Here is a 25,602-nt window from a genome sequence, read left to right as displayed (position 1 = left end):
CTCTCTCTTCATCACACACACAGCTGGAGCAGAAAGCCTGATGTTGCCCACACATGCTCCCAGGACACAAACTCATACAGAAGGAGGGGAAATATGAACCCAAATGAAAAGCCCTGATCAACAGACAAGCATGGATCGCTGAGGCCACAGTGGAGGACCTGAGTGAATCCCTGAGCTACTTAGGAAAACCATCTCGTGGTCCTCAGAGGATCACTGATGGCAATAAAACCAAGTTCTCTTTTAAGAAGCAGCTCAGGGTTTGCATTCCTGCTTGTTCCATCCTCCCCTGAACCTCCTGAACTCACATAACCTGGTACAGCCCCAGGGTCAGCTGTGCTGACACTGAAAAGGACGGGCCGCAGGGGGAGGGGGTGGGATACTCAGCCTCCTTTACCTCGATGGACCCTGGCTCGGCTCTGACCGTCATTTCTCCCACGGGGCCGTTGCTGCTGAGACTGGGGGTGCCGTGGGCGGCCTGCCTCTGCTCCTCCTTTAAGGCGTGTTCCAACAGCTTCCGGTGGAGGATCCGGGCGACGTTCTCGGTGAGCGTGTAGCCGGGGGGAGCAGACAGGTCCTGCCTCGCAGGCGTGCCCTCTCCCCCTTCCTCCCTGCACATCTCGGAGCCACCCCCGACCGGGCTGGGCGACCGGCCTCGGGAGCTGGGGCTCGTGTCCTGGCCCGGGCCCAGCTCCGGCGGGGGCTCTGCCGAACGAGACCGACTGGCGGCCCGCACCCCCTTCTGGAAGGGGTCCTGCACCATAGGGCTGTGGTCGATGATGCTGAAGAGGCTGGAGAGGCCGTCGTTGATGGCGGTGTGCACGGGGCTCTCCCGAGTGGTGGTAGAACGGGCCCAGGCCGACTCGCCGCAGCCCTTCGGGGCCAGCCCCGGGGAGGTCCTGCTGCTTGGCTGGTCCACTCTGGGGAGGGGCTTCCTCTGCAGCTTGGGAGACCCGTACTTGGGGGAGCAGCATGTGCGTTCAAACTTGGCCTGCACCTTCTCGATGGCGGGGGCCAGCTGCCTGTTCCTGAGGCCGCGGGAGGGGGAGGACACGGGCGTGGTGCCACCCCCTGCCTTGGGTGTGAGACACTTGTGGGGGCTGCTGGTGACGGCGCTGCCCCGCAGGGCTTCGGTCTGCAGGCCGATGCTGATGGTCTGGATGGTCTGCGTCCCTGTTGTCCGGGACCCATTGGTCTGGCAGGCCGTGTCCTTGACCAGAGGCTCCCTGGGGCTGGAGCAGGCAGCGCTGACGGAGAAGGCCACCTCCTTCATGTCATCACTCAGGTTCTTGGACATCTCCAGGCTGTGCAGCGGGGAGGAGAAACCGAGGGTGCTGTCGAGGGGCCAGAGCCCACCCTCCGTGTAGTCTCGGGGGTGCTTGGAGGGGGCACAGGGCCACCTAAGAATGTGTTCAGAACAGCCCCCCTTGGTGTCCCCCGGGCCCCCTCGGGCCCTGCCCTCACCGCCTGCCACCACGGTACCATCCAGCCTCCGCACGGCAGGCGGGCTGTGCAGCATCCTCACCCCGGCCTGCTCGGCGCAGACAAGGCTCCGCGGGAGCTGCTTCTGGCAGTGCTCCGGGCTGGTCACGGTGTCCGTGGTCAGGGTGATGCTCGTGGTGAGGTACCAGGAGGAGTCGGAGAAAGGGTCGGTGCTGGCCTCGGGCCTCGCCCGACCCGCCTCGGTCCTGTCCGCCCAGGGGTCTGGGGGCCTGTCGTCCCAGCTCTTGCTGTTGAACTCCTCAATGTACTTGAGGTCATCTGGGGAGAGGGGTGGGGTGATGTCCTCCTTGCTGCTGGTGGCGGGCAGGCCCTTCTCTGGCAGGAAGGGAGAGCCATCCATCAGGCGCTGGAACTCAGACATGGATGAGACGGACACGGCCCTGGGGAAGGGGAGAGGAGAGGTGTCAGCTGCCACTGGCTAGGGAGCCACGGCCCCGGAACCCCCGACCCAGCACAGCCTGCGTCCTGCCTACATGCACGGTGCCTGTGTCTCCACCTGAAGGATCAGGACACGTCCCAGCTGCCTGATGTTTTCCACTCTTGGGCTGACCCTCTGGTGTCCAACAGGCTTTTATGGCTCTGGAATTGCTGCAGGAGCCTTGTATTGGTCAGAATTTACTACAGCCGACCCTCAAAACCGTGGGACAGGTGGGGCTCTGGGGCAGTCAGAGCTAAGCTCTAACCCTGCTCTGCAGTATTCTAGTTCAGTGCGTGGATGCTCCACAGGAAGAAGGGGAGTCTGGCTGTGGCCTGGCCTCTCCACGTACTTGATGGGCACCTTCAATGTCGAAGCTGCGGGAGCTTCCCGAGTTCCCGGCATTAGAGCAGGCGCGCATCCCACAGACGTGAACACACCACAGTCCCAATCCAAACGAGAAACTGGAGCGTCGGGGAGGGAGAGACGCCACCACAAAGCAACTGTGACCTGAAGCCTTCTCCGCCCATGGACCTCATCCTCTATTGGCTTAAAGCACTAACAGTCTCCCAAGGCCAACAGAAGATGTGGAGGAGAGGAGGGGCAGTGGAAGGTGTGATCAGGCTGGCGAGTGATTTCAACACCATTTCAAACAGAAATCCCCTCTGGCCCTGCCCAGACCCACCCACAGGCTCAGTCCCCCCCTTCCCTCTCTACTCAATTTAAACAAATTTGCTTATATGTGCCTTTTCAGACATGTCCCGCCATACATGTATGGGTTACTAGAATCAGACTAAATTAGAAGAAAGGGTTTCCATGGACTTTTCAAAAACCATTTAACACAATCATCTCCTTATATACACAACTCTAATCACACAGCTCTTACTGTGACACTGACACACACATGAACGCAGCATAGCACTGGCCTTTTTGTTGCTAATAATTTAAGATGCCGTATTTATGAAATTAATAATAAAGCAACTACTTATCCAGAAGTTTTACTCTAAGTCATTTTTGAAGAGTGTCACAGTACACTGCAGTGACAAGATAGAATTTTAAGACCAGGAGGTTTTTTTAAATTTTTCGTTGCATTGGGTCTTTGTTGCTGCGTGCGGGCTTTCTCTAGTTGCAGTGAGCAGGGGCTTCTCATTTCAGTGGCTTCTCTTGTTGCAGAGCACGGGCTCAGTAGTTGTGGCTCGAGGGCTCTAGAGCACAGGCTCAGTAGTTGTGGCGCACAGGCTTAGTTGCTCCACGGCATGTGGGATCTTCCCGGACCAGGGCTCAAACCCGTGTCCCCTGCATTGGCAGGCAGATTCCTAACCACTGTGCCACCAGGGAAGCCCAAGACCAGGAGGTTTTTACTGCAGTAGTCTACTATCATTTCATCAATCTTACTTACCTTTGAAGATTTCCCTTGTGATTTTCTTCTTCCTATAAAGAAGAAGGAAGTTTATCTGAATTGGTTAACATTGGCTGGCCTTCAGGGTGCTAAGTGATTTGTTTTTTTCTTAGGACAATACCATTTAAAACGTACATGGGAGCCAAGTTTGGGCCAGGAGTGCCTCTGCCTCTCAGCCCTTTGAAGTACAATAATGACACCAGAATCCAGGGGTGATGAGGGGTTAGAGCCTCTGAGTCCAGGGAGGGCCCACGTGAATGAGAAAAATTGTCTATAAACATTGTCACAAAGTGGCTCTCCTGTGCTCCTCAAAGGGCATCACTAAGCACGTGAGCTTCAAAGCTGCCTCGTTAATGACTGAATGTGTGTGAGTGTGTGAGTGTGAGTGTGTGTGTGTGAGAGAGAGAGAGAGAGAGAGAGAGAGAGAGAACAAACGCAAGAGAGGAGAGGGAGAACGGGGAGGAGGAGGAGATGGAGGAGAAGAAGGAAGGGAAGACAAGGGTGAGAGCAAGTTAGGGGAGAGACATCTCTTGGCCTCAGCCTGTCTATAGAGGTCGGTGTGAGAGGTATAGACTACTACGTATAAAATAAATAAGCTACAAGGATGTATTGTACAGCACAGGGAATACTGCCAATATTTTATAATAACTAAAGGGAGCATAACCTTTAAAAATTGTGAATCACTGTTGTACACCTGCAGCTTACATTGCACACCAACTGTACTGCAATAAGAAATGCAAAAAAGTCGGTGTGACATCCTCAGAGGGCTCTTTGTTTTAAATATCGCCCTTGGGAATCAGGGAAGGTACAGTGACCTCTGCTAAAGAAGAGAACATGCACACACGGTCCTCCTGAGGACACCCCCGTGCGGACCAGTCCTGAGGGGAGCGAGGCCCAGCGAGCCCTGGAGGTATTGCGACTGAGTCCTGGCACAGCAAACCACCTGAGCGTCCCCCAGGGAGCCCTCCCGTGGGATCTGGCCACTGCTTTGAAGATGGCATAGGAGACGATGCCACTAGATCCCCGGGGTGGCATGCTGGCGCTGTCACCTCTGCTGGGTACAGGTGCTGAGGAGAAGGCACTTGACCTCGCCGACCTGTGACTGAGGGCGATCCCCCACTTCAACATCCCTGCCTGACGGGTACCCCGTCTGCTGAGCGTGTCAAATGACAGGTGCAGCCACTGTGAGATTGGCTCACAGGTATGATTCCTAAAATCAATCTTTAAATCCCAGTTTTTAGAAAGTCATAACCAAAAAAACCCAGTGCTGTGCCGCGGAGATTTCTGCACAGAGCTAAGCTCTTCTATTTGCTGATCTAAGTTACATAGGTTTCTAGTGGTGGATTTTTTCCCCTTTGCACAGATAAGGTATTTATTGTATGTCACTGGTTAGTGACATTTGTTACTTTCTTTAAAGCAGATTTTTTCCTGTTATTAATGTTTTCTGGAATCAGAAGGCCGTCCTATGACTTTAAGAAAACTTGCGGCTCTACACTTCCCAGGATGATCTATTGGGTTTGCCAGAAAGTTCGTTTGGTTAATGAATACGTCGTTAAATAAAGTTCTTGCTGAACATGAAAAATGTCTTTTATTTTTACTTAAAACTGATCGAACTTTTTGGTCAACCCAATATTTCCTCTTGTGTTTCACTGGACACTCCCGTTCCTGAGACTCCCATTCACACAGGACCCAAGCCCTGCATTTCTGAGCCTGAGACAAGCAGCTAAGTGAAGCAGGGAGCCTGGGGTCAGGACCACCAAGCAAAGCTCCTGCATCATGAAGGGTTCGTTTTTACTGACCCCAGAGGCTGTGATATGCAAAACCAGGGGCCTGCCAGCCACTCGGGCGGCTTCCCAAGCCCCTGCCCTCGGTCCTGCCGCAGGTAACTAGACCCCAACCCAGGCTGACCTCGGGGAAGCAGTTCCTGAACTCCCTCTCGGGCTTGCGGTCTGGAGGCTCCTCTGGCTCGTCGTCCAAGGACAGGGCATCCAGGTAGAGGTTCTCCCGGGCCGAGCACCTGTCCGATTCCTTCAGCTTGGACAGCGGCTGGTCCTCAAACGTGCTGGAGTCAGTGTCCATGCAGGGCCACGTCCCCGTGGGGTGGGGTGCCCAGGGGCTCCCCGTGTGGGCACAGGGGTGGACATCGCCTTCCTTTTGATCACAGAGGAAACTGCCACCTCTCCGGGGACTGTTCACTTTCTGCAACTTGAGGGTTTTAAAAATGAAAACAGTCAGCCTCATTTTTCTGTGTGTTGCTCCCTAAGGTCGTGGTTTCTCCACAGTTTGGAATTAACATATGGTCTATCTGAAAGATGGTGAGAAGTCTACGTTCTTAAAGTTCTGACCTTAATTTCAAAAATAACACATCACAAATGCTTTTTGAAAAGAAAAATCACAATTTTATATGGACTAGAAAAATCTGCATTAACCACACGCAAGCCAGCTCCTTCTGATGAGAATATGTTATTGTATGTAACTTTGAGTACTGTGCTCACAGGAAATTATACATGGATTTTTTTAATCTAACATTACCAAACGACACATTTAGAACTCCCTTTTGGTAATTACCTTCAGAACGTAAGGCACACTCAGTGGAAAGCCATCAGTGATAGCAAACTTCTGAGGGTGAATTTGATTTTTCCTAACTAGCAGAGTTTCTAAATAACAACACAGCATGATCTCCAAATTATTTGAAATGGGTCCTACATAAATCCCGAGTGATCACCTGGGTTATAACCATTGGGTGTCGAAAACATCTGACAGTTTGCTTGAGAGGATTAAAATTTAGCTACAGAGGTAATTAAAGATCTGGTACGACTAGAAAAAGAAACAAAAACATGAGCCACGTAGTTTGGAGTCATACTTTTCTCTGACTTGGTAAATGCAAGCAGCAGCAGTGGGGAAACCTCAGGAGACCTGCAACCAGTGTGTGTGGCTGGCCATCTCAGCTCAGTGTCCCTACCTGTAACAGGGGTGCCCCTCTCTCTGGGGCTGTGGGGGGGCTGCAGGCCGGGCCCAGCGTAAAGCTCGCTGTTCGTCAGCAGGACCACCACCGACCCCCCTTGAGGCCTGCGTGATTCCTTGGGCCTGGGTGCACTGATAAACGAACGCCTCATGTCCTCTCAGCAGGGGGCCCTTCAGGAGGAGCCGCGTGGAACCACAGGGACAGGCAGAGACACGCGTGCCTGCAGTGCCCTCTCCATGGAGGAGCCCTGAGGGGCTGCCCTGGACCCTCCCGAGCTCCCCTCCAAAACAGGCAGAAAGCACCTTTGACAGGTCGGCTCACACACTCCACCGCCCTGGCTGCTCTTTGGACTTGAACTCAAGGGCGGGGGCGGCAGAAGTGGTGCTGAGACGGTGCCCGGAGGCTTTGACCCTCCCCTGGAAGCACATTTATTTACCCTTAAACAAGGCATCTTTCACAAACTACACCTCCTGTCCTAACTCAAGCCTTCATCAGCAAGCTGGATAAGTGTGGCCTGTGTGTCATAGGGAACAAAGCCATGAGGAGTCATGGGGACTTTTCCTCATTTCTAGCAATTTCTGAGGTGGTGGAACCAGCCTCAGGGTATTATCTTCATTTTAGGAGAAAGATGGCGATTCAAGCAGCTGCAGCTTAAATGTTAGAGTTTGAGGCAGAATCCCAGTTGAATTAGGGAACAAGCAAGTCACCGGGGCTTTCAGCTCAGCCCCCTCTGCTCTCTACCCCCTCCCCAGTGACATAGCTCTCAAAGATGCTAAATGCTTTCTTTTTTAAAAAAATGAAAAGGAAAGTTTTTTATTATGTTCATCTAATGCATGTCAGTGTAATTTAGTTTCAACATATGATCATCTCCAAGCTATTTCGGGCACAGAATTAAAATGCGAGAATCCCATCTGAAGCTGTAAATGTGCACGGAGGGTGTGTGTGAAGAGCGGGGAGAGTGACTACAGGGGAGAGCTATGATCCAGCACATTCTCACTCAGCAAAGTGGGGCTTCAAAAATAAACCTGGCCAGCCAGGAGCAATGTGCACTAAAGCTGTAAGTGTTAGTTAGGTTCCCTAAAAATGAGCTGGAGTGGTTTCAGCTGGAGGTTTCTGCGGCCAAGATGCCTCTGCAGTGCTGTCATAGAATAAATGGTCCCTACAAGGATAGGGTTTCCTAGGAGAGTCATTTCAAACCAGGCATCAGCACCTACTGTACTCAGAGTCCTGCAGTAGAACAACTTATAAAGCAAACACCAAATTTACAAGGTTTGCAGGCAACAGTAAACCCTTGAGAATGTCACTTTACCTGAATTGGTCACAAGAAGAAAGGTTACTTTGTACACAGGTTTTAAAAGAACAGCCTTTCATGCTGCAGAGGTAACTGACTTAAGGAAGTCACTGGAAGAAGAATGACCTGGGAGCTTTCATTTAGTTCTTTACCACAGTCAACTCCTCAGGCCTCTGCAGGCTAACAGACTGAACAATTCGGAGGAGAAAGTAGTGTAACTCCAGGAAAGTTAACTCTCACCCATCAGATCTGGGTTGAGACAGATGCTGATAAGATGGTGTGTGTTACATGACCTTAACCACATTCCCACAGTCATTTGTCATATCAGATGCCTCACATGGCACAGAAATTATGTAGGAATTCAACACCACCGGGCAAGTACGAAGCATGTGTTCTCAAAGTGGAAAATGGATTTAGTGTTACTTCTTTCGCCATCTGTATTAGGTCATCACAGACAAGGTTACACGGCCCACCGCATAGATATCGAGGAGCATACGTTATGAAGACTGTTTGTCTACGTGTCTTGTTGTAGATGTAGATGTCTGCACATCTGCGGAATGTGCAGCTAAAAGTTAAATGAATAAACAACTCAATAACTGATTAAAAAAAATCTACACACACTACACTTCAGCCAATTTCCTCTTTTACAGAGAATACCTATAACTGCTTTTCCTGATTTTCAGGATTGGGTACTGTGATTTTTTAAATGTCAATTGTTTGGAGGGGGGAAAGCTGGATTTATTTTTGAAAGCCACAATTGCATATCTGAAGCATCAACAAACCCTCTTCTAAAAACAGCAATGAAATCATTGTACAAAGCCTGCGGGATCCACCACACAGATTTCAGGAACAGATGAATGAACGCCCCAGAACCCACGTGTCTTGAGTCAATTTTGCTCAAAGATGTTAACCTTGATGACTGAGGTTCTGAGGCTGTCATTGTGGTAGGGCCATGGCAGTAGTGACAGTCTGGAAGTGGAGTTCAGCCCCTGCCCACTCATCTTTCCAAAGATAGTCTTAAAATGGGGTGGCTGTTCATCCCTAGGGCATTAACTCTTCGAACATTAAATGTCACGGGATGTCTTACTAATTTTTCCTTTACTAGAAATTCCTCATTTCTCAAAGTAAAATGAAGCCCTTAAAGACTTGCTTAACTTACATCCAACGTGTGACTTCCAAAATGAAGCCATGATGAGACCAACAAGCCTACAGCTCACGGGCAAAGGGGTGATGACGAGGGCCTTGCTGGGGTGTGGGAGGGACAGTGTGTACGGTCCTGGAGGGATGGCCAGGAGGGACCCTCCCTGATAACGAGGTACCTGGAGGAGCCAGGATACTGGTTAACGAACAACGGATGAATCCGTGACCACTTTGTAAGGGTATGTGCTGCATCTGCCCCTACGATTCCCACCCGACAGCTGATCCTCTGCATAGAGCACAGGCACACGGGGGATTTAAGACAGAAGATTCTTCTCAGGTGCCACATTTCTAGGCCAAACAGGAAGTGGCCAACTTTCCTTCGATAGAATTTAGGGAATTTTGAAATGAGGCATATCATCTACCAGTCTGGTGACTCAGCTGTGTGAGTAACCAAACCCAGGAAGGATGTCGGGCCTCTTTATCTGCAGTGCACTTTTGCTCAGAGGTTTCAGAGCCAAAGATTCCTGGTCCTTTTCAGTTCTCTCTCCCTCGCCCCCTCCCATCTCAGCAGTGAGCAGAAACGGACCTCTGCCACTGCACCTGCAGAACACAGGTCCCATGTCTAGGGATAATACAGCACATTTTCCAAAAGGCAGCATGGATATTTATAATAGAATAATGAAGTTATTTTTCCTGCATTCAGTTTATTGATTAATACATTTCCCTGAGGCCTCCTGAATTTATAAGTGTGACAGGCTGAACTACAGTGCATGCTATGTAAAAATCCAGCCAGGGTAGAATCCCAGTCCTTCATCAGTTTCATGTGAAAATTTAATTTGTGCCCTACTCAGGCAGGACTGCAGCTACACAAACTCTCCTAAGGCTGACGCAAGGCAGGGAGTGATTATCTCTAGAACAACAACTCCCCCTTTCCCACAGAACTCATGTACATTTTTCAGTGTTTAGCTGAAGATGATGAACGATCAGTCACTTCCCCGACTGTGTCCTGTCTAATCACAGCTCCACAAGACCCACAGCAGGTGCAAACAGCCTGACTTCCTACTGACTTCAGCAGTTTCTTTACTAACGGACAACAATTCCATTCAAGCTGGAGCAGTCACCATGACCACATCTTTAGCGGCAGACTTAAAAGCTAGTTTGCTTTTTGGTAGAAATCACTGCCTAAGGCCTGAAATAATCTCATCTTTCAAGTTTAGTCTTTAAACACCTTTAAAAAGTTACCCCCCAACCGTACACACACAGGGAAGTAACCTACAGACTTTCCGATGAAAAGGTCTGTGTCATGGGAGGGCTGAGCCTAGGTCTCCAACACCAGAACTCCTAGGATTTCTTCCTCTTCCTCTGGAAGCCCCTACATCAGCCTGATGCAGCAGAGACCTCCGAGCTGTCTGATTTTCCCCTTCTGAGTGCTCTGATTTCCAGGTCAGGCGTCTCCGCCTCCTCCCCTGGGGCATCCTCACCTCCTCCCCTGGGGCATCCTCACCTGTTCGATTCTCCACAGGAGCTCCTTCTCCTGCCGCCCCCACTCCTGCCGCTCCCGGTCCAGGCGGTCGAGAAGCTCTACCTTCTCTCGGTTCCAGTTCTTCTCGCTGTGGTGGATCTGCCATCGCAGGTCCATGACCAGCCCATGACTGTCAGCCAGGAGCTTCTGCTGTGCCTCCCTCTCCTTCATGAACACCCCTTTGCTGTCAGCAGAGGAGCCCAGGTCTCCCAAGCTTTTCTCAGTCTTCGCTTCCAGCTGTCAAGGAGAACAGACTTAGGAACTTAGTCCCTGACAGTCTCGCGTTAGTAGGTGAAGAAAATCTCAGCACGTTCATGTATTATCCCTGGAAACATGTTTAAACCAAGATCTGACCAATCTTATGGAGGAAGCACTTTTCATCTTTAAAGTCATAATTAAAAACATCTGACATGGGAGAAAATGTGTAAACAACTGACAAAGGATTAATCTCCAAAATATACAAGCAGCTAATGCAGCTCAGTATCAAAAAAACAAACAACCCAGTCCCAAAATGGGTAGAAGACCTAAATAGACATTTCTCCAAAGAAGATATACAGACTGCCAACAAACACGTGAAAGGATGCTCAACATCACTAATCATTAGAGAAATGCAAATCAAAACTACAGTGAGGTATCACCTCACACCAGTCAGAATGGCCATCATCAAAAAATCTACAAACAGTAAATGCTGGAATGGGTGTGGAGAAAAGGGAACCCTCTTGTACTGTTGGTGGGAGTGTAAATTGATACAGCCACTATGGAGAACAGTATCCAGGTTCCTTAAAAAACTAAAATTAGAACTACCATATGACCCAGCAATCCCACTACTGGGCATATACCCTGAGAAAACCATAATTTAAAAAGAGGCGTGGGGGCTTCCCTGGTGGCGCAGTGGTTGAGAGTCCGCCTGCCGATGCAGGGGACACGGGTTCGTGCCCCGGTCCGGGAGGGTCCCACGCGTAGCGGAGCGGCTGGGCCCGTGAGCCATGGCCACTGAGCCTGTGCGTCTGGAGCCTGTGCTCCGCAACGGGAGAGGCCCGCGTACCGCGCCCCCCCCCCCAAAAAAAGCGTGTACCACAATGTTCATTGCAGCACTATTTACAATAGCCAGGACATGGAAGCAACCTAAGTGTCCATCGACAGATGAATGGATAAAGATGTGGCATATATATACAATGGAATATTAACCATAAAAAGAAACGAAATTGAACTATTTGTAGTGAGGTGGATGGACCCAGAGTCTGTCATATATACAGAGTGAAGTAAGAAAGAGAAAAACAAATACCGTATGCTAACACATATATATGGAATCTTAAAAAAAAAAGAAAAAGTGGTTCTGATGAACATAGAGGCAGGACAGGAATAAAGATGCAGACGCAGAGAATGGACCTGAGGACACAGGGAGGGGGAAGGGTAAGCTGGGATGAAGTGAGAAAGTAGCATTGACATATATACACTACCAAATGCAAAATAGCTAGCTAGTGGGAAGCAGCTGCATAGTACAGGGATCTCCAGCTCAGTGCTTTCTGACCATCTAGGGGGTGGGAGGGAGACACAAGAGGGAGGGGATATGGGGATATACGTATACATATAGCTGATTCACTTTGTTGTACAGCAGAAACAACATTGTAAAGCAATTATACTCCAATAAAGACGTTAAAAAAAAAAAATCTGACAGAGTCACACAGAAGGTGAAGCAGTGAATCCACCCAGCTTCCCAGAGTCTGCTTCTTACTCTCCCTTCCCAACTGTGAGTCACCACATCTCTTGCCTGTCCTGCTGTACAACTCCTTGCAGGCAGGCACGTGTCTGTCCCTACATCCTTAGCCCCCATGTGGAACCTGGTGATGGGAGAGTGATGTAACCTGGCAGTCTATAATAACACCCAGGAGATTAAAGACCAAAAACTAACAAGCAAAAGAACTCCCATCTAGACATCACATGCAAACTGCTGAAAACCAAAGAGGAAACCTTGGAGGCAGACAGAGAAAAAAAATAAACCACAAATGGAGGTGCGCAGACGAGAATGACAGCAGACCTGTCCTCGGAAAGTATGTAAGTCAGGGGGGAAAATGGAGTGACGTCTTGAAAGGGCTGGAGGGGGAAAATGTCAACCTCAACAGAATTCTATACTTAGCAACAGCATCTTTCAAAAATGATGGAAGAAAAATGCTTTTTCAACAAATGAAAACTTTAAAGCAGGCTTACATTTCAAGAAATGATAGAGGAAATTTTCAGGCACAAGGAATATGATATCAACAAACACTTTGACTTGCACAAAAAATGAACACTGGAAATGACCTAAATAAATGCAAATATAACTCATTTCCTCCTGTTTTTAACTGCTTTAGAATACTACTGAGTGTCTGAAGTAAAAATAGTTGCATTGTATTTTGTCTTTACAGAATGTGTAGAAGTAAACTGACAACAGCACAGAGGACAGGAGGAGGGAATTCGGGGTGTACTGTTGTTGGTGAATGTGATAAATTTTAGTGAAAGATTCATGAACATAAAGATGTATCCTTTTGCCTATTCTAGTTCAGCAGATCCCTGAAGTCTACCCATGGACCCATGTTAATCCATTCAATTCTAATGGTTTCTAATCCATTCTCTACCTCGATAGCAGAATTACTTCTTAAAAACGCAAGTCAAAATGCTTTACTCGCATGATAAAATCAGGATTAATGTTTCAGTTCTTTGGCTATCCTGCTTTCCACTCGTATGTGACACGGTGCAGCTCCTCCGGTGTGCCATGCTCCTTTCTTCATGATGTCCCTTTTTTGTCCAAAGGACTGTTTCTCTCCTTTTCCGTGTGCCCACTCCTGTTCATCCTCCGAGATTCATTCTAAGCAGGGCTTTCACAAACAACCCTTCCCTGAACCCTCAAGCCGAGGTGTGTGCCCTGCATGCCCCCCCATCCCTGAGAGCCTGTGTACAGGCCTGGCGGGGCACTTGCTACACTAGTACTAACTGTGGCCCTTGTCTGGTCTCCCACTGCACTGAGAACCCTTTCAAGATCTGTCTTATTTGTTGGGGGATCCTGGCAGTTAGAGCAAGGTCTGACCTAGGAGTCAACTGAAGGAATCGCAGGTTTGGGAACTGACACAAGATGGCCTCCACTGAGAGAAAATACTTCACTCTCGGTAGAATTCAACTGTTTTGCATTTAAGTAGAAAAGGATAAAGATGAGTGAACTAGCATCAGCCCACATCCATCATTCCCCGGGCTCCAAATGTTTGAGAAACTGGCTCACATCAAAGATTATGCCTCCTCTTTTTAGCTACGCTTACATCTCTGAAAATATTTAGATTTTCCCACTATAAACATAGTTTTAAGTAAGTTTAAAGGCAGCTCATCAGAACGTCCTTACTCATTTCTTATCCACTGCCAGCTCTTCGGGCTGTGAACTAAGATAAACAGAAAATCTAGTAAGAACCTCCTACCCAGCAGTAGGCAGGAGTCATAACTGGGTTAGCAGCTGCACCCCTTGCCCAGCCTGGCCTGGTGCTTTGGTCCAGCTATGCTTTGCTGCTTCGCCTGCAGAGGAGGCTATGCCTGTGCTCCACCCAGGGATGTGAGCCGGACACTTCTGCTCCCTTGGACCAGGCAGCAGTGCCCGTGAACTTGTGGGTACCACGGGAGCTGTCTTCTTTTGACAGGACAGGCCCTTTAATCTTTTATCAAGGCCATTTAGGAGATGTTTTCTTTCCAGGCAAGTTTTTTCTTTCATGACTGAGCCAATTCATATAAAGTTTTGATTACTTTATGGTTTGCCTCAAAACAGGGCCTAGAAAATAGATTATCAAAGACGTGCAGACCTTTCCTCCCTTATCGTGATCAAGGGGCTGGAAGAAACCTGGAGAAGCAATCTGAGCGAGCAGACCCGACATGGGAAATGACACCGCTTTCAAAGACTTCGAGGGAGAAAGCACTTAGAAAACAGCGTTCCTGGCTCAGCCCGATCTTAACGACCAGGGCTGGGGTCTCAAATCTCCGAGAGGCTAGGCTCTCTCGTGGGCGGTGGAGGCAGTAACCTGCTCTCAGCTCCAGTTGCACTAAAGGCTCTGTGATCTGAGACGACACGCTTTCTCTGGGCCTCGGGCTCCTTCCATGTAAATAAGGACACCGAAATTGATCAGACTTCCAGGGCTGTAGTGGGAGGTAGGTCTACAAGCTTTTTCTGGTATTGGGAGAAATCTAACGGAAAGCATTCATTTCCTTTTTTCAGAGGTAACTAAACCACAATCTGCTTTTTCTTTGCCCCTGTCTGAATTCTGTCAGTGCACTCTGGTCACGTTTTTCACCCTGGCCATGCTTCAGTGGCACTAAAGACAGCCTTGCTCCCTTCTCCCCACCTCTTCACCAACACTTGATATTTCTAGTTTTCCTGGTAAGAACCATTCCAGCAGGTGTGAGGTGACAGCTCACTGTGGTTTTGATTTGCATTTCCCTGATGATTAATAACGTAGAACATGTTTTCATGTATCTTGTTACCTGAAGAAAACGAAAACACTAATGCAAAGATATCCCCCATGTTCATAGCAGCACTATTTACAATAGCCGAGAAATAATGCATAACGTAAGTGTTCATCGACAGATGAATAGATAAAGAAGATGTGGTACATTTGTATAATGGAATACTACTCAACCATGAAAAAATGAAATGATGCCATTTGCAGCAACATGGATGGACCCCAAAGGCATTATGCTAAGTGAAATAAGTCAGACAGAGAAAGATAAATACTGTATGATTTCTGGTATATGAGGACTCTATAAATATTATAAATGAAGCCAAGCTCAGAGATGCATGGAACAGATTGGGGGCTGCCAGGGGAAGAGGGCAGGGAATGGGTGAACGCTTTTTGCTTTTAAATAAATTTAATAATAATAAAAAGAGACAACCTTGTTCTACACAGAATGGGAAAATAAACGCTACTTTTGAAATGCTGCTGGGTTGGGGCAGTGTTCTAGATCTGGGAGAGGTAATAGTAGGGAAAAGACAGCACTGTGGGAAGGCGGGGACTTTCTGGGGTGGCAGAGGCAGCTGCTCCTGGCTTTCTCCTCGCACCTTCTTTCCCTGTCAGGGCCCTGGGATCCGGACCCTCCCCGCGGTCGGAGCGGAGCCCTGGCGGCCGTACCTGCTCCAGGCGGCATGTGAGCGCGGCCCATTCCACGTCCCAGGAGGCCTTATCGCCGGCATATTGTTGTTGCAGCCGCCGCCGTGCACGTTCGTCCTCCCGCAGCTCCACGCGCAGCTCCTCCAGCAGCGCCTTGAGCGCGCAGAACAGCGGCTGGTTCTCTGCCACCTGCGGGGACACCGGGCGGCTCTGCCATCTCACAAGGGCGAGGACAGGAGCCTGGCAAGCAGAAGGGCACTGGGGCCGGACTGTCTCCAAGGTGGGTGGGAGGGAATCTGCACAGTTAGTGGCAGAGCCGGGTTCCCTGGTCGCCTGCAGGCTCTGGGGCTGACGCTGCCAAGGGCTCATTGCATTAGGATGCTAGCGCCACAGGAACCTGGATCAGAGACGGGAGGAAGCTGTGGGAGGCCAGGGGGAGCCAAGCCAGGGCTGCCAGGACACTCTGCTTGACTTCAGATGTCCCGGCTCTGGTTGAGCAGAAATAACGAGATACCTACACTCACGCATGTATGCTGTCATTTGAGTGCCAGCTGTTGAACCAGAAGGGAATTAATAAAGGGCTCGTGTCTCTCATCAACATAGGTGCTCATACTCAGACTTGTAGTTACGTTACTAAGAAGTCATACATTACAGTATATGACAAGCATAGTCATGGGGTGGGGGTGAATTTTGAGGTTTAACAACTAAAGCCAAGGGTAGAGAGTGTGGAGAAAAGGGAACCCTCTTGTACTGTTGGTGGGAGTGTAAATTGATACAGCCACTATGGAGAACAGTATGGAGGTTCTTTAAAAAACTAAAAATAGAACTACCATATGACCCAGCAATCCCACTACTGCGCATATACCCTGAGAAAACCACGATTCAGAGAGTCATGTACCACAATGTTCATTGCAGCTCTGTTTACAATAGCCAGGACATGGAAGCAACCTAAGTGTCCATCAACGGATGGATAAAGAAGATGTGGCACATATATACAACGGAATATTACTCAGCCATAAAAAGAAACGAAATTGAGTTATTTGTAGTGAGGTGGATGGACCCAGAGTCTGTCATACACAGTGAAGTAAGTCAGAAAGAGAAAAACAAATACCGTATGTTAACATATATATATGGAATCTAAAAAAAAATTTTGTTATGAAGAACCTAGGGATAGGACAGGAATAAAGACGCAGACGTAGAGAATGGACTTGAGGACACAGGGAGGAGGAAGGGTAAGCTGGGATGAAGTGAGAGAGTGGCGTAAAACGTAAAATAGATAGCTAGTGGGAAGCAGCCGCATAGCACAGGGAGATCAGCTGGGTGCTTTGTGACCACCTAGAGGGGTGGGATAGGGAGGGTGGGAGGGAGGGAGACACAAGAGGGAGGAGATATGGGGATATATGCATATGTATAGCTGATTCACTTTGCTATAAAGCAGAAACTAACACACCACTGTAAAGCAATTATACTCCAATAAAGATGTTAAAATGAAAAAAAGCCAAAGGTAAATGGTTAACTTGTTCGTGAAGGCTTCCTCGTGGTCCCCGAGATAGAATCACTACCCCTCTCTTTTCTGCTCACTAATGGCAGGAAGAACCACTGCACCTACTTGTTTATCCTGTTCCTCCCCTGTCCCCCAGATCTGTAAGTTGTGGGAGGAGACAGTGCTTAGCTCATGGGAAGCATGCACACAGGTCTGATAAATGAAGAATGGATTTTTATTACTAATCTACTTATACCTAACTTAAAAGATTTTATATTTTCTAAAACCTGTCCAGCCCTTTGGACACGTATTTCAAAACTGTGATTGCTATCTTAGTATGCTTCAGCATGGGCATTTTTCCAGAAAGGTTTGGCCAAATGAATTAATACACACTGAATCAATTATGGTACCTGGATGATAAAAGCCACACGAGCCCATCTCTTCCCATCAGAAAACACTAAAAGCCTATCTCGAGCTCCCAGACCGGTCTCAGGGCAATCCTGTTTGGTATATTTATGAGGCAGGAGAAATAAAAGCTCTCTCAGTCCTGCTGGAGGCAGGTTGTCTGTAATATGGGAAGACAGAGAATCCGCTACATGGTAAACCTCCAGTGCCGGGGCAGCGAGGAGTGGACCTCCAGCCTGGATCTGCATGCCCATCAGCCTTCTGTCCTCCATCAGCTTGAGAGCCAGCTGTGCTTCTAAAAGCATCTAGTCAGTGCACGAAACATACATGTACGTATACAAAAATGGCTAACTGCATTTGGGAAGAATTTGAGATACTTCCCATATATGTGTGGATTTAAATAAAGTTGAATTAGAAAAGAGAAATTCCTTAACATGAGATTTATCACTGAAAACACCATAGTTTTCTCCATAGTTTATCTGAAGAGTTTTAATATTAGATACAGTAGACTTTTGGTTGAGTGGAACGGTCTGTTTGTTACCATTTATTGCTCCTTGATTTTTCTCACCTTGAACAGCGATTTTCACTTTTAGCTCTGAGATGAAAGGCACTAAGAGGACAATTCAGTTAACATTTGCAAAACTCAGCAGAGAGAGAACATTCTAAAAATCCTACATGTTCTTTCCAACCATCTGAATAGAAGTAAATTACCTCTATTCTCAACGAGATGTTCATAAAATGTGTGAAATTGTATCGATAATAAATGCAGAAGTTCCTTTCAACTCTACACCAAAAGTATTTAAAAATGATAGAAGTGCAAGTGAGTGACAAGACGTGTTGCAACAATCTTTTCACAAATACACATCTCCCTAAGTACAGAATTTGTTTGCTGAAAAATTAGATATGGTTTATGATAGATTTGATTTCTTCATCTGTGGATTTTAAATTTTAAAAAAAATCATTACTTTTTTCAAGTCAAACCGTTTTAAGCATAAAATAACTAATAATTTTGATCCACTCTTTGGAGTGGATCACTCATTTTCACTTTAGAAAAAGCAGAAAACCACATAATAAATTCTTATATGTTATCAATAACTCCCTGTGAAGCCCAAGTCCTGTATGTGGTGAGCTGTGGGCTTCTTAGGCATATAACAAACAGCCGTGACAACATTAGGACCAGAACTTTGTGCTCCTTGAAAGCAGGGTTCACATGACAGTCCTTTTGCAGATTGAAAATTTGCTTCCTCTGGAAGGAAGTACTTTTTGGCATTAGCAGATATCAGATTAAATAATATTAAGCCTTAATGTTTTGATGCACATTTGGGTCACAGTAATCAACATAATGTCCTGTTATACCAGTATTATATTTAATCATCATGGAATGAGCTCAAAATTGCTTCGGGGTGAGGGTGGCCAAAGGGAACAAGAGCCCAGAGAATTGATGATATTTGGTACCTGTTCCCATAGTCACCCGGGAGCAGCAGTGTGGCCTGGCAAGCAGCCAGCCTAGCTCTGCCACTGGAGAACAATGGCAAGGGCTGACGTCCAGGGGAATGAGCCATAGATGGGCATGATCCTTCCACATCCTGTTACACACACAAAAACCCAATGATGGTAACTAATGCTAATGGTTTCTAATGGGCCGGGGTGTGTTAATCATTCACCTGCAGAATCCTGCTTGCATCTCACATCTATCCTGAGTGCACACTGTCACGTGCCTGCGTTACAGGGGAGGAACCACAGTGACTGGAGACCTGTCTGGCCGTGAGGAAGTGTGGAGCTCGAGTGCAATCCAGGCCTGTGCCACCTGAGGCCAGACAAGCCCACCAACATAGGTGAGTTCTGGCATCATACCCTACCCGGGCTTTTTTTTTTTTTTTTTTTTTTTTAAGATGCCGAATCTCTGCGGAGCAAATTCCATCCCCCCACATCAGGAGAAATAATAATAGTGAGCCATCCTGAAAGAATTCCTAGAAGTTACTCCACTCACTTTTTCTCTCAGTGGTGGCCCTTTGCTGGGCTATGTTTTTGGTAAAAAGACCCAAATCAAGTCGAGAATGGAATCAAGACTCTGGTCCGTTTCGAGGTCTTCAGGTGAAAGTCTCGGATACAGAGCTTTCTGAACCTTCTGTGCCAGGGTCAAGGCTCTGCGACCTTTTAACTTATATATCTGGTAAGTGTGGTCAATTAAAAAGACCAACCTTTTGATCTCCTTAAGATCACCTGGTTGGTTTTCTTGCAAAGAAACAGGATAAAATGGTTCCAGTATTTCCTTTTCCTCATTCTAAGGGCATTTCAGCCCTTCCAAGCTCCTCTCTCTTGGGGAAGGCTTAAAAGAATCCCAAAGTCGGCATCAGGAGCTTGACTGTGCTATAACGTTTTAAGCTTATAACAGGTTCAAGGTTGGGCTTCAGCCAATAGGACTGCTACCCAATTATAGGACATAAGAAAATATTAATAGAAACTGAAAAAGAAATTTATAGAAAGGTAGCATACCAATTGGTGAGGCAATACCAGCTACTTTAGAGAATCACTTTTGCCTAAGATTTCTAAGATGTGCATCATCTAATTCTGTGAAAGAGCTAAACTGCCATCAACTACTTTGCCTGCATCACAGCCATTAACTTGGAGATGGGTTTAATCTAAAGTTGGAACAGAGGTACTGACCTGCTGCTATGGGCTGACCCGCAAAAAGCCAGTCACAAAATAGAGGTGCTGGCCTCCACCTCCTACTCACTTGGGCAGAGAGTTCTGGAATGCTGTGGTGGCTGCCCCGACCCCCAACACAGGCATGCATAGTTCCTACTTGATACATATAAAGAGAGGGGCCTCCTCCAGGTTCAAAATAAAATAACTCTTCCACCAGCAGGAGCCCCAAGACAAGTCCTCTACTGAGATTAGCCAGAAAGGATACAGTTACACATCCAGCAACATTTTAACAGATAAGCCATTTGTCATTCCTACCTTCATTGTTACATTCAGATTAAGATTCTTTTCTAAAACCCTTATCCCCCACAGATAAAAGAGAACCAGTCATTGAAGACTGTCCGTGCAAATATAATCTATGATGGAAGTTTGCAGAGATGATGGACTCATCTATGGACAGAACTCCTGTGTTCACTGGCTGAGGATACACCAGGTGGTCTGGGCCGTGCAGGCTCCGTGCCTGCAGGTCACCATCATTTTCACCAAGAGCCTCTGGGGAATAAAGGTGGGTGTGTGAGAGAACAAATAGATGTAGGTTGAATAACGTACAAACCCAGAGCTGTCGCCGAAGACTTCAAAGAAACAAGGGCAGGTCTGATGAAAGTCAAGTGGCCAGATGGGAACCATGAGCTTCTTAGCAAGCTTCTTAGCGTATTTAGATCTCCTGCCACTCTCTGAAAGATACGTCGCAAACTGCCGGCCACAGTTAGCTCTGCGAAGTGGAACTGGGGCCAAGAGAGTATTTCCTTGGGTACCCTTTGGTACTGTGACCCTCCACGTCCTGCACATACTATTTTCACAGTAATAGAAACAAACAAACAGAATACACAGCAAGAATAAAGTGTTTCCTAACCTTAAGCTCTGGTCTGGTTCCTTTCATACAGAGTTGCATGTCTCCTAGGCAAGGTTATAATGTTGAAGAGTCTGAAGAATAAATCTGGTGCAGCATACACAAATGAAAGATAAAAGCTACCTAGGCTCCAGTGGAGCACTTGCTTATTTCAAAAATTAAATCAGGGCAGATCACAGGTCTGATGTGCAGAAGTGCTCTTTCCGGAAGTTTTTGCATCTTGGGCAGAGCAGAAAGGGTGGGCTGCCAGCAACTGGGATGCTGGGCACCAGGTGAGTCCAAGTCCAGGAAGTCCTGGAGCCAAAGGCATTCTGTCTACAGGGGAAAGGCTGGCTTTGACCTAGGGCAGCCCCCAAAGGCCCTATACTGAAAATGGGTCCTGAGTCACTGGCAAAGGTCCAGGGGAGCAGATTCTACCCGGTCCTCAGGCTGGATCCCTGGTCAGCCTCCTCAGTGACCAGGGGCAGTTGAAGGAAGACTTGAACATGAAACATAATTGCATTAGATCATGCTCTGAAGTTTAGGTTCTTCACATTTACACTTAGATGCTTTACCAGATCAGAAATAAATGCAAAAGAAATGAAGGAAACAACAGCAAAGATCAATAAAACCAAAAGCTCATTCTTTGAGAAGATAAACAGAATTGATAAACCATTAGCCAGACTCATCAAGAAAAAAAGGGAGAAGACTCAAATCAACAGAATTAGAAATGAAAAAGGAGAAGTAACAACTGACAGTGCAGAAATACAAAGGATCAGGAGAGGTTACTACAAGCAACTCTATGCCAATAAAATGGATAATCTGGAAGAAATGGACAAATCATTGGAAAAGCACAACCTTCTGAGACTGAACCAGGAAGAAATAGAAAATACAAACAGACCAATCACAAGCCCTGAAATTGAGACTGTGATTAAAACTCTTCCAACAAACGAAAGCCCAGGACCAGATGGCTTCACAGGCGAATTCTATCAGACATTTAGAGAAGAGATAACACCTGTCCTTCTCAAACTCTTCCAAAATATAGCAGAGGAAGGAACACTCCCAAACTCATTCTACGAGGCCACCATCACCCTGATACCAAAACAAGACAAAGATGTCACAAAGAAAGGAAACTACAGGCCAATATCACTGATGAACACAGATGCAAAAATCCTCAAGAAGATACTAGCAAACAGAATCCAACAGCACATTAAAAGGATCATACACCATGATCAAGTGGGGTTTATCCCAGGAATGCAGGGATACGCAAATCAATCAATGGGATACACCATATTAACAAACTGAAGGAGAAAAACCATATGGTCATCTCAACAGATGCAGAAAAAGCTTTTGACAAAAATTCAACACCGATTTATGACAAAAACTCTCCAGAAAGTAGGCATAGAGGGAACTTACCTCAACATAATAAAGGCCATATATGACAAATCCACAGCCAACATCGTTCTCAGTGGTGAAAAACTGAAACTATTTCCTCTAAGATCAGGAACAAGACAAGGTTGTCCACTCTCACCACTATTATTCAACATAGTTTTGGAAGTTTTAGCCACAGCAATCAGAGAAGAAAAAGAAATAAAAGGAATCCAAATTGGAAAAGAAGAAGTAAAGCTGTCACTGTTTGCAGATGACATGATACTATACATAGAGAATCCTAAAGAATCTACCAGAAAACTAATAGAGCTAATCAATGAATGATACAAAATTAATGCAAAGAAATCTCTTGCATTGCTATACACTAATGATGAAAAAGCTGAAAGAGAAATTAAGGAAACACTCCCATTTACCATTGCAACAAAAGGAATAAAATACCTAGGAATAAACCTACCTAAGGAGACAAAAGACCTGTATGCAGAAAACTATAAGACACTGATGAAAGAAATTAAAGATGATACAAACAGATGGAGAGATATACCATGACTATACTACCCAAAGCAATCTACAGATTCAGTGCAATCCGTATCAAACTACCAATGGCATTATTCACAGAACTGGAACAAAAAATTTCACAATTTGTATGGAAACACAAAGACCCGAAATAGCCAAAGCAATCTTGAGAACGAAAAAAAAACAGAGCTGGAGGAATCAGCCTCCCGACTTCAGACTATACTCCTAAGCTACAGTAATCAAGACAGTATGGTACTGGCACAAAAACAGAAAGATAGATCAATGGAACAGGATAGAAAACCCAGAGATAAACCCACGCACATATGGTCACCTTATTTTTGATAAAGGAGGCAAGAATATACAATGGAGAAAAGACAGCCTCTTCAATAAGTGGTGCTGGGAAAACTGGACAGCTCCATGTAAAAGAATGAAATTAGAACACTCCCTAACACCATACACAAAAATAAACTCAAAATGGATTAAAGACCTAAATGTAAGGCCAGACACTATAAAACTCTTAGAGAAAAACATAGGGAGAACACTCTAGGACATAAATCACAGCAAGATCCTTTTTGACCCACCTCCTAGAGAAATGGAAATAAAAACAAAAACAAATGGGACCTAATGAAACTTCAAAGCTTTTGCACAGCGAAGGAAACCATAAGCAAGACGAAAAGACAACCCCCAGAACGGGATAAACTATTTGCAAATGAAGCAACTGACAAAGGATTAATCTCCAAAATTTACAAGCAGCTCATGCAGCTCAATATCAAAGAAGCAAACAACCCAATCCAAAAATGGGCAGAAGACCTAAATAGACATTTCTCCAAAGATATACAGACTACCAACAAACACGTGAAAGGACGCTCAACATCACTAATCATTAGAGAAATGCAAATCAAAACTACCATGCGGTATCACCTCACACCGGTCAGAATGGCCATCATCAAAAAATCTACAAACAATAAACGGTGGAGAGGGTGTGGAGAAAAGGGAACCCTCTTGCACTGTTGGTGGGAATGTAAATTGATACAGCCACTATGGAGAACAGTACGGAGGTTCCTTAAAAAACTAAAAACGGAACTACCATACGACCCAGCAATCTCACTACTGGGCATATACCCTGAGAAAACCGTAATTCAAAAAGAGTCATGTACCACAATGTTCATTGCAGCACTGTTTACAATAGCCAGGACATGGAAGCAACTTAAGTGTCCATCGACAGATGAATGGATAAAGAAGATGTGGCACATATATACAATGGGATATTACTCAGCCATAAAAAAACGAAATTGAGTTATTTGTGGTGAGGTGGATGGACCTAAAGTCTGTCATACAGAGTGAGGTAAGTCAGAAAGAGAAAAACAAGTACCGTATGCTTACACATATATATGGAATCTAAAAGAAAATGGTCATGAGGAACCTAGGGGCAAGACGGGAATAAAGACGCTGACATACTAGAGGACACGGGGAGGGGGAAGGGTAAGCTGGGAAGAAGTGAGAGAGTGGCATGGACATATATACACTACCAAACACAAAATAGATAGTTAATGGGAAGCAGCCACATAGCACAGGGAGATCAGCTCGGTGCTTTGTGACCACCTAGAGGGGTGGGATAGGGTGGGTGGGAGAGAGGGAGACGCAAGAGGGAAGAGACATGGACACATATGTATATGTATAACTGATTCACTTTGTTATAAAGAAGAAACTAACACACCATTGTAAAGCAATTATACTCCAGTAAAGATGTTAAAAAAAAAAAAAAAAGAAAGAAAAGAGTATTAGGTCACAGCCTTGAATGAAAAAGTAACTTCTCTTTTAATTAATCCAATTCTGGGAAGATTGGCTATTGGAACCCCAAGGTCATACTTCTGGCCCTATTAACCATCCTGTGTTTAAAAACCTGATTTCAGGACTTACTAATAAGTATGAAATGCATACATAGCCATAGCAGTTCTGGCCTCAGAAGCTTAATGCAGTGGCGGGCGTCTTGGAGCTCATCCCAGCCTGGGCCCTTCCTCGAAGGCTGGGCGAGCTGGAAGTGCTCACTGCTCCCAGGACAGTCGGGTCCCTGCCGCACCATCAGTCAGTGGGGAATGTTCACAGAGCCAAACATTTTCCAATCTGGTGGTTTTTTATCAACTATTTCCAAGGTCAACTCGGTACATGTAATTTTTTTCCCCCTCATTTGACATGATAAATGTTGCCATCCACTGTGTTTAACTGTAAGAATGTTCAGTATGACACCAAGCGAGGCCTGGGAAATTCTGCTACTTGCTAAGTTATCCTTGGGAAAGAAGTCAGGCCACGTTTCCCACTCTGCTTATCACCTTGGGAGGCTCTCTTGGGAGTTTCTGAGAAGGGGCAGCTCTGCGGGGCACCTCCCTTGAGACACATGCTCGGCTCTTGCATCCGGGCTGCCTGGCTGGTACCCACTCCGCAACAGGGCGGACAAACCTCCTCCCCGGGAACGTGCACTCCCGGCGAGCCAGCTGTCGTTGCGGTGGAGCTCATTAATCTTGTGTCCTCGGACGGACGGCTGGCCCTCCGCGTGCACTTGACTGCCATGGACAGACGGGTCCAGTAACGGCAGATCTGAATCTGCCATCTGGAAGCCGCCCTGTTAGCCCATCCACAGTCTCTGCCCCTGCCCCGCACCATGCAAAGTGGAGACTCACTGGTCCATTCCAAGCAGAAGAGCTGAGAAGTGAATGTTGGAAGGCGGCGGCAGCAAAGAGAGGATGTTAAAATACACTGAACAGGAGGTTCCAGCTGAGTGACTTTCCATAATTTTCCATCTCACGGGGAAGATTTTCCATGACTGTTGTTTGGGAAACCAGATGTGTTACATTGTTTTCCTCCCCCCCTCCCAAATCATTTGGATGCACGCGTGGGAAACACCCAACAGGCGCCCTCAGAGGCAGTGGG

General features: G+C 46.8%; 1 protein-coding gene across 2 annotated transcripts in view; it reads right to left on the bottom strand.

Moving 5' to 3' along the window:
- Positions 1-25,602, bottom strand: part of MTCL1 (microtubule crosslinking factor 1) — a 122,750-nt gene that overhangs the window by 5,796 nt on the left and 91,352 nt on the right. For both annotated transcript variants that reach the window (XM_060121848.1, XM_060121847.1), the window contains 5 exons: positions 15,371-15,538; positions 10,215-10,469; positions 5,223-5,519; positions 3,315-3,346; positions 395-1,880 (listed from right to left, as the gene is read on the bottom strand). In XM_060121848.1, coding sequence (XP_059977831.1) covers positions 395-1,880; positions 3,315-3,346; positions 5,223-5,519; positions 10,215-10,469; positions 15,371-15,538 — 2,238 coding nt within the window. The remainder of the gene's footprint in view (positions 1-394; positions 1,881-3,314; positions 3,347-5,222; positions 5,520-10,214; positions 10,470-15,370; positions 15,539-25,602) is intronic.

The sequence above is a fragment of the Lagenorhynchus albirostris genome, chromosome 14, assembly GCF_949774975.1.
Source record: "Lagenorhynchus albirostris chromosome 14, mLagAlb1.1, whole genome shotgun sequence".
NCBI lineage: Eukaryota > Metazoa > Chordata > Mammalia > Artiodactyla > Delphinidae > Lagenorhynchus > Lagenorhynchus albirostris.
Note: the sequence above shows the minus strand (reverse complement) of the source record. Positions and strands in the feature narration are given on the sequence as shown.